This window comes from Rhinolophus hipposideros, assembly GCF_964194185.1.
Source record: "Rhinolophus hipposideros genome assembly, chromosome: 23".
In the NCBI taxonomy this organism is placed as follows: Eukaryota; Metazoa; Chordata; class Mammalia; order Chiroptera; family Rhinolophidae; genus Rhinolophus; species Rhinolophus hipposideros.
Window position 1 is genome coordinate 42,370,234 of NC_138069.1, and position 11,459 is coordinate 42,381,692.

At 60.1% G+C, this 11,459-nt stretch overlaps 1 protein-coding gene across 1 annotated transcript; it reads right to left on the bottom strand.

The window, feature by feature from the left end:
- FSCN1 (fascin actin-bundling protein 1) lies at nucleotides 1-9,256 on the bottom strand. The gene is made up of 5 exons (XM_081035538.1): nucleotides 8,302-9,256; nucleotides 2,430-2,586; nucleotides 2,203-2,324; nucleotides 1,801-1,968; nucleotides 1-1,360 (listed from the first exon to the last, which is right to left on the bottom strand). Exons 1-5 carry the CDS (start codon nucleotides 9,131-9,133, stop codon nucleotides 1,158-1,160), a joined length of 1,482 nt encoding a protein of 493 aa, XP_080891664.1. The 5' UTR covers nucleotides 9,134-9,256; the 3' UTR covers nucleotides 1-1,157.
- Nucleotides 9,257-11,459: the final 2,203 nt, after the last annotated feature.

Genomic DNA, 11,459 nt, shown 5'->3' on the forward strand with positions numbered 1-11,459 from the left:
GGTGTTGAACTTGCGTTATTTTATTTTTCTCTTTCCAGTCTGAAGCTACTATCATGGGCATTTAGTTATACAAATGACACTTACAAAAAAATAAAAGACCAAGACACCCAGTGAGATGCATGGTGGAGATGAACCAGTCGGGGCTGGCAGGGGCAGTGCTGGGAGCCTGGGGCCAGACAGCTCCTCACAGGCTCCCAGCTGAGTGACAACCAGCTTCATCCCACCCCGAGACCCAGAGTCCAGTCAGACAAGGAGCACCCATCAGCCCACTGGAGACTCTGGCTGAGGCAGCAAAGGCCCAGCACCACCAGGTAGGGACACAGGCCAAGGACTGGGCAGGCAGTTGGGAGGGGGCCAGTGAGAGCCCCCGGGGAAGTGGAGCAGGTTCTGGATTCAGATGGGGCTCTGCCTGCCCCACCACTAACTGGCAGAGAGGGAACCGAGGCCTGGAGATGCCACCGAAACGCCCCTGCCCCCCACAAGGCCCCGTGAGGACCACTCATGGCTATGACCAGGCCTCCTCCAGCAATAACATTTCATTAAAAAAAAATACTGATTTGGTCATTTTCTCCTTCCAGTGAGGCCAGGGTGAAAGAGGAGATAGGAGCAGGGCCCCGGACCACAGCAGGGCATGCAGTGGGCAGGCCTGCTCCATGCAGAGGGGACAAGTGGTGGGCACTCTTTCAGCCCCACCCTGCACGGCTTTCCTCCTGGTGCAGGGCTGGTGCACCAGGACTAGGGGCTTGGGGCAAATACCTGGCTCCTAGGAAGTTGGGGATCTCAGCAGGGGACAGGAGATTCCAGTTACACCCCCGCCGCACCCAGGGGGTCCGGAAGGCCTTCCAGCCCCCACTGCTCCTTGGCCACTTTGGGGAAGTAAGGCTCAGAGTCATCTGAGGTCAGAAGAAAGAGGTGCCAGCCTCACCCACGGCAAAGAGAGGACAGAGGGATCCAAAATCCCTCCAAGGACCAGGCTGCTGCCGCTGACCCACCCAGGGAGAGGCCACGCGGGACAACAGGTGGGGACAGTTTGCTCTGGGTTTCCAGTTTGAAAGGCAAGGGGCTTGCCACCCTTGGAGGCACCCACCTGGAGAAGAGTTAGCGAGAGGGGTCAGGGGCAGGGTGGGGACACAGGCGTGGGGACACAGGTGTGGGGCCTAGTACTCCCACAGCGTGGCAGGGTCGATGGTCTCAGCGCAGGCCTTCAGGACCCCTGCGTGGTCCCCCTTCAGGTAGCGCCCACCCACCTTGATGGCCACCTTGTTGTAGTCACAGAACTCAAAGAAGAAGTCGACAGGCGTGTCACTGCTGCTGGTGACCAAGGAGTCACTGCCCACCGTCCAATACTTCCCTGTGGAGTCTGGGGGAGCGAGACCCTGTCAGGCCCTGCTCCCACCCTGCACTCATGGCTTCCAGAATCAAGGTGGGGTCCATGATGCCCACCCAAGCTCCCCAGCCTCCCACGCTGGATGGGGGTCCATCGCCACCATCTTCACTCCCCCCACCAGGGTTTCAGTCTCATAGTTCAAGTGTCCACCCGGTCCACCATTTCCAGAACCCTGGATCCCTCTCTGCTCGCCTCAGCCCTCTTCTAGCTCTGTCTGGGGTAGGCTGGGAAGTCTCCCTCCTGTACAGACAAAAGGGGGGGAAGGGATGCTCCCAGCCTAGAGCCCCTGGTGGCGACGGGACGTGTCCCCATGGGGCTTCAGGCTGAGCCCCAGGGCCACACAGGCACCCAGACACTGCCCCCAGCCCGTCCCCGGGGAACCCCGGCCAGCAGCCGTCCCCAGGAGAACCTGCCTTTGATGTTGTAGGCACCATCGTTGAACTCGAGCTGGAAGACGTCGTAGTTGGAACGGTTGGAGTCGAGGGTGCCCGTGACCTTGCGGCAGCCGATGAAGCCATGCTCCCCGCGGAACACAATAATGGGGCGGTTGATCAGCTTCATGAGGAAGAGCTCTGTGTCCCCTGGCCCAGGAAGGGGAGGGGCTGTGAGCCTCATGATGGTGAGCTGGGGTGCCCAGAGTGTGGGAGAGCAGGAGCCTAGGGTTACACAGCATGCCAGCGCTGGGGGAAGACTGGGGGGGCCCATTTGGGGGGATGCCCACCATAGGGAGGGCCTCAGGCGGTCTTGCCTGGTGACCATGGCATGGTTAGACTCTCCAGGGCAACAGGGCTTGGGGGGTGCCCACGGGCAGCTACCTGCGGTCTCCACCGAGGCGGCCAGCTGCCCGTTCTTCTTGGCCGTCACAAATTTGCCGTTGGACGCACGGAGTGTGATGCGCCGATCACGCCACTCAATGTCAAAGTAGCAGCTGGCATTCCTGGGGATGGTGGGATAGTTAGCTGGCGCTGCCCAGGCCCCAGTTTCATGGGAAGGGCCAGCCTGGCCAGGAGAGCAGTGACAAGGGGATGGGCAGGGCACTTACTTGGTGGAGGCGGTGGACTGCACACCCCCCGTGGCCGTCAGCGTCCAGTACTTGCCCGTGTGAGTGCGGAAGGCACACTTTTTGGTGTCTCGGTCTATCTCCAGCTGGAAAGTCTCCTGGTCGGTCTCTTCGTCCTGATTGGCTGACAGGTCCATACCTGCAGGGAGAGCAGAGCTTCCAGCTGGTACCCGCAGCCCTGCCCTCACACGTAAGCACACACAGGGCTGCCGCAGGGCTGGGCGCTGCCACAGGGCTGGACGCTGCCACAACCCCTCCACATGCACATGAGAGGACCCAGCAGGGGCAGCCCAGGAGCACGGCTGGCTACCTCCGTTTTCCCAGCATTTTCTCCTATCATTTTCTTGGCAGAAAGACCTTCTAGAGCCAATGTGGAGAATCATAATGTGGCCCAGGATTAGATATTAAGGATTAATTACTGCTAACCACGTCGTTATGTCAGAAAAGGGCCTCATTTTTTAGATACAGACAGAAACATTTCGAGATGAAATGCCCTGATGTCAGGTATTTGCTTTTTACACAACCAAAAACAGTGAATGCAGGGACAGATGAAGCAAATGGCAGAATACTGCTTCTGGGGGAGACGGAAGGTGGGCTTCATCATACCCCTCCTACTTCTGTGTACTGTTTAAGAGTTCAAGAGTAAAACTGGACAGCATTTCCTAAATTTCAGGAAATTTAGGAAACTCATAAAGGCGTAAGAATGAATCCACACCTCTCCCATTGCCCACTGCACCCAGGATGAGCACCCAGGAGCAGCGGGTGTGTTTCCCCTGCAGATACTGAGGTTCCCTATAGATTTGCATATGATCTGCATCATTTTGCATATCCAAGCTGACTCCAGCAAAAACCTGGAACCGGCATCCTTGTTCCAACAGAACAAATTCCCATCCCCTAAGTGCCCTGGGTTCTAAGAATCACAGCAGAAGGGCTGTCTGCCGCAGAGTGCCATTGCCTGGGCTCAAGACTTGCCAGCGTGTCACTATTTGGGCCATGATTCCTTTCTGAGTGGCAGGTGGCCCTTCAGACGAGGAGCTGGAGGCTGACGGGTAACAGCACAGCCAGCATCTGTGAGCACCCTCCCCAGGACCACCAGTTGGAGGGTCTGAAAGGTGTCAGTCCCTTCCTAACCCAGTCACATCCCCACATCAGTGCGAGGGGGTGGGAACCTTCAAAAAGGGAGACTGAGGCAGAGGTGGTGTGTCCTGGCCAAGGTCACCCAGAGAGACAGTAAGGGGTCCTGGTGGCTCTCAGGAGGGGAGGGGAGCAGACTCACGTATCTGCGGGCCCCCTACCCCAACCCCATCCCCTCTATGGACTGTGGACATGTTCTCCACTGGTAGCTCAGGGCCCTAAGCCAGACCTTCAGGCCCCATTGAGCTCAGCCCTTCAGCCTTGCTGGATCCCCTTGGCCCCGATGTCAGGAATCTCCTGATGACCCCAGACCTGGGCCGTGAGCTGGACTCACCATCACACCCCAGGGAATCACTGGGTGAGCATGGGTGAGTGGGCTGGGTCTGCAGGTTGCCTAAGCCACCACCAAGAATAGAACCATCATAAGGCCACACCTGGGAGCACAACTTGGGGCTGGGGTGCCCCCCTTGCTCAGACCTTACCCAGCAAACCTGCCGACCTGCCCCACCCCTGCTCTGCAGAAGCCCACCTGCCCCGTGCATCGTGCGCTGGCTGATAGGAAGGAAGGGGACAGACAAGAGGAAAAGCCCCTCTGAGGACACCTCAGCAGCAGAAAAGACAGAGGAGGCTCTCCAGAAAGAGGGGCAAAGGAGACAGGGAAGGGACCTGGAGCAGAAGTCCAGTCTTCAGCTCAGCCTCAGCCTGGGCTTCAGAGGGCTCATCTTAACAGCCTTGCAAGAAAACAAGGCGCTCAATGAGACTAGTTACTGAGAGTTTAGCCAGGGCCGCCGCTGTGCTACCTGTGGACATACACTGGCTGGACCCATGGAGTTACGCCTAATGTCCTCCCCCCACAGAAGAACAAAGGCACAGTCTGCAGTGGACATTACTTGCCCAGGGCCATATACCACCATCTGCTGTTACTCAGATCCTGTCAGCCTGGTGTGTACAGCCCTGGACTGGTTTGATGGAAAGGCCTAGGCCAGCCAGGGAGGTCCCCGAATCCAGAGCCAGGCAGCCTTGGGTGAGTACTTCCCCCTCACTTGGGCTCAGTTCCCCCCTCTGCCTGTCAGAAGGGCCAGTCTATCCATTCTGCCAGGAGGTTGAAAGGATTTAGGGGCCTGGTGCCAAGCGGACTCCAGGTCTTCCACCCCCAACAGGAATGGGTGGGGTAGCGGGAGTTGTCCCCCCTACCATCAGCAGGGCCCCTCCTGGCTCCAAGGCCCTGCCCAGGCAGGAAGGCCCCTCTTGGCCTTGGAGTCTCTAATTAGAGCTAGGTTACTATGGAAACAGGGTTTTCTTTGGGATTTTTCTTTTCATCAACAGCAGCACAGAAAACCTGAGTCACAGGCCCACAGGAGCCCTGGGGAAGCAGGAGATGCAGGGAGCCCATGGGCCCCTCCCCACTGCCTCCAGAGAGCCCTATGGAGACCCCCAGAACCCCCGCCTATCCCCCTCTACCATGGCTTTCCCTGTCCCCAGCCTGAGTCATTCTCTGGTGGATCAGAAGAGCACCCCCTCTTTGCCTAATACCCGTTCTGGTCCCCATCCCCCTTGGCCTTAGCAGTTCCCAAACTCCCCAGCACTCGCTCCCTACCACCCACAGCCCCACTCAGTTTAGGGAAGGGGTGTGGAAGCATCTGTGACCTCCCCTCCCCTCCCCTCTTTCCAGTCAGCTCTTGCCACTACCTGACCACTTCAAATCTCTTCTCTGTCCTTGCACAAGCCATACATTCCCTAGGCCTGAAATGCCCTACCTCATCAGAACTCTTATACATCCTACAAAGCCCAACTTGACCGGCCCTTCCTCAGTCAGCCAACCTCACCTTCAAGTAGTTGGGACAGGGTACTTCCTAAGTGTGGAGTGCCCAGGGCACAGCTGGCCAGATGCAAGGAGGCTCTGGAACTGGCTGGAAAATGTGGTGAGGCACAGCCCAGGGTCTGGCTGAAGCCCAGAGCAGGTGAGGTTCCCACTGCGTCCCTGCCATCCCCCACCCTTGCCCAAGCCACGTCCTCATCTGTAAAATGGTCACAGCTCTACCACTTCCCAGGACCTAGGATGGTAATGTGCCATCTGCCTCACATCAGCTCTGAGGCACCAGGACCCCACTTCCTGGTGGCCAACCCTGCCTCTAATGGTGGCTGTGATGGCCTCCTCCCAGAAATAAAGCCTGGCTGAAAGAATGGGCCCAGGGCCAGTCCTTTACAGATGGGGAAACTGAGGCAGGAGCTCAGGCTGCTGCTTCAGCAGCGAGCACCCCGCCCCCACCAGGCAGCCTGTGCAGGCCTGCAGGGGTGATTCACATCCCCCAGCGCTAAGCCCAGAATCCTCCTCCTTCCTGGTTGGCATTTCCCAGCATGTGTCAGAAGTGCAGACGCTGCCACGCAGGCCTGTCCAAAATGGCCTCTGTCCCCCCCATACCCGATGCTGACTCAGCATCCTGCAGTCATCCCCCATGCCACCAGGAAGGCCCAGGCTCAGCTAACATGAGAATGAAATGAGGACCAATATCTGAAGCCAGTGGAGCCCTAATCTCAGCCCCCAAAGACCTCTTCCCCAGTTCCATGTCCCTTAAACTCACAGATGAGCCAATACTTCTCTTGGCCCAATTTCCAGCTACTCCTGCCCCTCGGCCTGAATCACACCATGACACCCCAGCAAGCTTTACTAGAGAGGAGCTGGCATCTGACCAGACTTGCCAGTGACTACCAGAAACAGTCTCAAGCTCACCCGGGGCTTTCTGCTCCCTTCCTGCCTCGGGGCCTTTGCACAAGCTGTGCCTGCAACACCATTCCAAACCTGGTTCATGCTACCTTCGATTCATCCTTCAGGTCAGCTTAAGTGTCCCCCCCATCTAATCTAGATCCCTGGTGTACCCCAGGACTTTTCTTGACACCCCTGGAATGTTGCTCATGTCCCAATGAGAAAACAAGCCCCACCAGGAAAGGGTCCAGAACATGCCAACTTGTTCACCACTCAGGCCACTGCATATCATACTTGGCAGGAGCTCAATGTCTGCATAACAGGTGGGAGCTCCTGCCCCACCCAGTACTGTGTGAGACCTTAAAGGGAAGCCCACGTATGCCCAGAGGCTGGGAGGCACGAGGAGGTCCAGATAAGAGCCCCCTCTGGAGTCAAACAGCCCCAGTTCTGCATGCTGCTTCCTAGCTGTGTGACCTTGGGCTTGGCCTCTCTGGACCTAAACCCACCCATCTGTAGGACTGGAAGCCATACTGCCCATGTCAATCAGCAAACTCAGGCACAAAGCTGCCTTCACCCCACCAGGTACTCCACCTGAACTGCCATGGGGCTGCGACCCCCTTGGAGGATCCCAATCAGGAGGGTGGCCATCAGGAGGAAGGCCTCCATCCGCAGGAGGGGGCCACTGACTGGGCTCCCATCCAGCTACCTCCATAGGCTGGGGTCCAACTTCCCATCTAGGGGAGCAAGACCCCACACGTCCCTCTAGGAATCAACTCAGGAATCAACTGCCTTCGCCAAAGGAGGGGTGGGCACACCAGAAGGAAGAGAAGCCACCTGGGGGAGAGTCTAAGGAGGGAAAGGCGGGGGCTCACTCCTGGCTTGCAGGGCTAGGAAATAGCCAGGCCACTGGGAGGCCCTAGGAAAGGACGCATCGAGTTGCAGCCAATTGTTCCAGGCGGGAGCCTTCGGGTGGGTTCACTCGAGGGTAGGGAGTTTCCCAAGGGATCCGGGCTGGGATCTCCAGGCTTGCGCTGAGGGCGCCCTCGGACGCCCGCAGAGCAGCGCGCACCGGCCCCGGGGACGCGCAACGGACGCAGGGCCGGGGAGCCTGGCGGGCCGCCAACCGCGCCACGCCGTCCCGGGGGCCAGGGCGCGTGGAGGGAGGCTGCCTCCTGGAGAGGCTCCGGACAGGGGAACTGGGCCTGAGGGCGGCGTACGGAGATCCTCAGCAGGGGGCACCCGCAGAAAGCCGATTCCCCTCCCCCGCCCCGCCGCATCTGGTTTTCCCATCTGCAGGACAAAGGGGGCGAGGGAGGGCCCGGTCGAGGAGCCCGCCCCCCTGCTCACAAAGGCCGCGGCCTCAAAAAGGGCCGGCGTGAGAGGAGGGGCTGGGGGGAAGGGCAGACACTCGGGGGTCCCCACCCCAGCAGAGGCCGACCCCTCCCGGCAAAGAGGGGGTGGGGAAAGGCGTGGAAGGCCAGGAGGTGGAAGCTCACCCCGCGGAGATCAAAGACTCCCCCTCCCGCCGGCGAACAGCGGCCCGTGGGGGTTGGGGGCGCAGCCTCGGCGTGTTACGACCCTCGCCTCCGCCCTTGAGCTAAAAGCCCGATGACTGGGGGAGGGAAACGGCGATGGGTGTCTCACCAAGGGCTGGGGCTGCCGATTCGAGGAATCAGCGCGCGTGGAGGAGTCCCACATTCGGCAGGGGGATCGGAGGGTGGCACACACGTCAGCGCCTATGCGGGGCCTGGGGAGCCCCAACCAGGCACGGGGTGGGGGTTGTGCAGCGGCGCCCAAAGCAGGCGAAAGCCCCACCCCTCGCCCCCTCCTCCGGGCCAGAGCGAGCGCACGTTCCCAGGCGGGACGAGGTGGTCCGCGCGCCTGGCGGGGGCGCACCGGGCGCCGCTCCGGATTGCAGCGGCGCCGCGGGCGAGAAAGGGCGGGCGGCTGGAGGGCCCGGGGTGGAGTGCGCTTTGTGCATGCACCGGGAGAGGCGGGGGCGGTATCCCCACTCACCCTGGCGCGTGGACACGTTCCTCTCGTTGGCCGCCTGCAGCACGACCTGGGCGCAGCTCTGCTCCAGGGCGAAGAGCTCGTCCTTGCCCACCTTGGTGGCCTTGCCTGCCTTGAGCGTGCCGCTGGGCCCCGACGGCGCCAGGTAGCGACCTTCGCAGTCGCGGAAGGCCACCTTGCCGGAGCGGAATTCGAGCGTGTAGCCGGTGGCGGGCTCAGGGCGCGCCACCAGGCGCCCGTCGTGGCGCAGGAAGCGATGGTCGGCGGTCTGCACGCTGTAGCGCTGGTCCTGGAAGGCCAGCGTGATTAGCGAGTCGACGCCCCAGGGCACGTCGCGATCCACCGCGATCTCGTCCGCCGGCCGCGCGCTCAGGTGCGCGTAGCGCTTGCGGGTCAGGCTGTAGATGTTGACCTGCGGGTGCATGGCGATGTGCACGCTCCATTTCTCGGCCGGCGACACGGTCTGCGCGAAGCACGACAGGCGGTCCTCGGTGCCGCCGAAGTAGCGCCGGTGCGCCTCAGACTGCAGCGACCAGCGGCCGTCGTCGTGCGCCACGATCAGAAAGCGGCAGTCGGCGCCGGGCACCTCGCGCTCGCAGGTCACGTTGCCGTCCTTGTCTGCCGCCAGGTAACGGCCCAGGTGGCTGCGCAGGCACACGGCCGCGCTGCCCGCCTCGTCGGGCGGCTGCTCCAGCGTCCAGATCTGCTTCTTCTTGAGGCTGCTGGCCGACGCGTTCACCTTGAACCCGAACGCCTCGGCGGTCAGGTACTTGTTGCCGCAGTTGATGAGGCCGAACTGGATCTGCACTGCCTCGGTCGTGCCGTTGGCGGTCATGGTGGCGGCGGGCGGAGGGCCCGGCGCGGCCCGGGAGGTTGATGGCGGGTCCCCGCGGCAGCGCCCGGCTCCTTTGTTCCGCGGCCGCGACCCAGCGCGCACCCTCCCCAGCGCTCCACAAAGCCGGCCTAGGCGCCCGGGCCTCTTTATAGGCGGGGTGACGTCAGCACCTCGAGGCTCCTCCCCTTGCCGGGGCTCGGCGTGGGAGGGGGCGCGGGGGCCGAGGGAGCCAGCTCTGCTGCGCTGGAGCCCCAAGGGCGCGGGTGGTGGCTCAGCTGGCAGCGTCCCCTCCTGCTGCACAGCCTCTGTAGGCTCCCCACTTCGGCCGCCGCCCCTTCCCCCCCGAAAGCCAGAGCCCCACCTCCGCAGCGCCACAGCCGCAGGACTCACCCAGAGCACCAGACCCTTCACTCCAAACCTGGCAGGGAGAAAGGCCGAAGCGGGTCTGAGGTTGTTACAGAGTGGAGGTGGCCGTAGAGCAGAGCCTTGATAGAGCCAACGGGGGCCCCTGCAAGTACCTGTGGGTCCATAGGGGAGCGGGGGCCGGGTAGGCCAGGAGCTGGAGTGGGGACAACAGACCCAACCCAGGCCTTGTAGTCTGGCCCTCAGGAGGCCGTTTCCCTGAGGCTTGCCTCTCAGGACATTACCCTGAAAGCCACCCAGTACCCTCTAGGTGGCCCAGGCACCCAGCCTGGCTGGCCCAAATAAGTCTCTATGGTAGTGGCCCCCACAGGTAACCAGCATTCCCATTGTGGGGACACCGAAGCCAAAGGGTCTGATCTCTGGACCAGGGGGGTGAGTAGTGTGTCCTTTTACTGGGCAGGTCAGAGAGGTGTGACAACTCCAGGCTGCACAGCCCTGAAGGGCAGAGCCCAGGTCCCAGCTCTAGGGCCAGTGTGCCTTCTGATTTTTTATAGGACCCTGAACCGGCACATAGGAATGACACCCTTCAGGACCCGAACTCTCCATCCTCCTCCCTTAAAGGGGATATTCCCTACAGACACCCACCCCACCCGTCAAGGAACATTTCCCTTTTCTGAGCCTTTCCAAAGGTCAAGACTTGCTGGGACATTCCCCACATGCCAGGCAGGCCCCTGGAATGCTAGCATGACCACAGGCTGCCCACGAGGTCTCTAGGCAAAAGCAGAGGGCACTGCACTAGCTCCTTAGCTGGACACTTGTGCCTGTACCTCCCCCCAAGCAACCTCCTCCAGGGATTTTTGTCTTCCAGGGAAAGATGGTGTCATTTTCTCACCTTTGTGCCACAAATGGATTTACTGACAGGGAATTGAGCATCCCCTCCCACAAAACACACCCCCTGGAGAGCTGGGAAATCACCTTTCTCATTTTGAGGTCATGTACCAGGCTTGAAACCCAGAGTCTCACTGGCTGTGTGACTTAGGCAAGTTACTTAACTCTTATGAGTCTCAGTTTTCTTTTTTGTAGAGGAGATACGAATCCCCCGTCTCAGGGTGGCCTGAGAGTTTCTGAGGGCATGACATTCAGTCACTGTCCCTGGCCACCCTAACAACCCATTCCAGTCCCCAGGAAGACCTTCGTCTGGTGAGGGAGATCCCAAACTTCTGGTCAACTACCTAGGCTCGGGGGGGTGGGGGGACAACGCAGACATTCAGGTAGGGCTGTGGCATGCCAGGCTGGGTGCCGGTAGCATTGCTGGAGTATGCTGAGAGCTGCCTACTGGGTTCTGGCAGGGTGGCACCCCGCTCTCAGGTCTGTAGCTCCCCATCTGGCCCTAAGTCTGCCCTCCTGCAGCTTAATGGCCTAGAGGCCAGGAAGGGGTCTGGTGTCGGCACCTCCAGCCTCTCTGTCGGGTCAGGGATGGGAGCAGGGCAAAACCTTCCCAGGAGACGCATTCAAGGAGTGGAAAGACTGGTGAGCCCCGACGTGTATAGTGGCAGCCTGGGTTCAAAGGCACATCTCTGACTTGGTCTTCCCATCTCTAAAAGGGGCATAATGGTAGCACCTGCCCCAGGAAAGTACTTGAGAAGTCTGAGGAACCAACATACATAAGCACATTTGTCTTTGTGTAAAGAAATGAAAATAGAAGAAACAAACCTAATAGACGGTAGAATGGGAATGGGACGGGGGGCAAATGAATTTGTACATTCTTCGATAGTTGAACTACATAAATGTATTGTCTATTCAGAGAAAAATGGGGGAATCCCTGGGACGTGGGACTCTGTTTTTCAAACTGGGAAGGTCTTAGGCGAGTTAGTGACTCCTATGACAGTGCCTGGCATGTGGACAGTGGCGAAATAAACGTCAGCTGATTGATTCCTCACTAACGTTGACAGGAGGGTCCTGG

What these genes read in the sequence shown, in the direction of transcription:
- FSCN1 (XM_081035538.1), bottom strand. Translation starts at nt 9,133, where the DNA reads ATGACCGCCAACGGCACGACCGAGGCAGTGCAGATCCAGTTCGGCCTC. An exon ending in GAACGTGTCCACGCGCCAGG is followed by an intron (nt 2,587 to 8,301) that starts GTGAGTGGGGAT and finishes CTCTCCCTGCAG; the next exon opens with GTATGGACCTGTCAGCCAAT. An exon ending in TGGTGCCTACAACATCAAAG is followed by an intron (nt 1,361 to 1,800) that starts GCAGGTTCTCCT and finishes TCGCTCCCCCAG; the next exon opens with ACTCCACAGGGAAGTATTGG.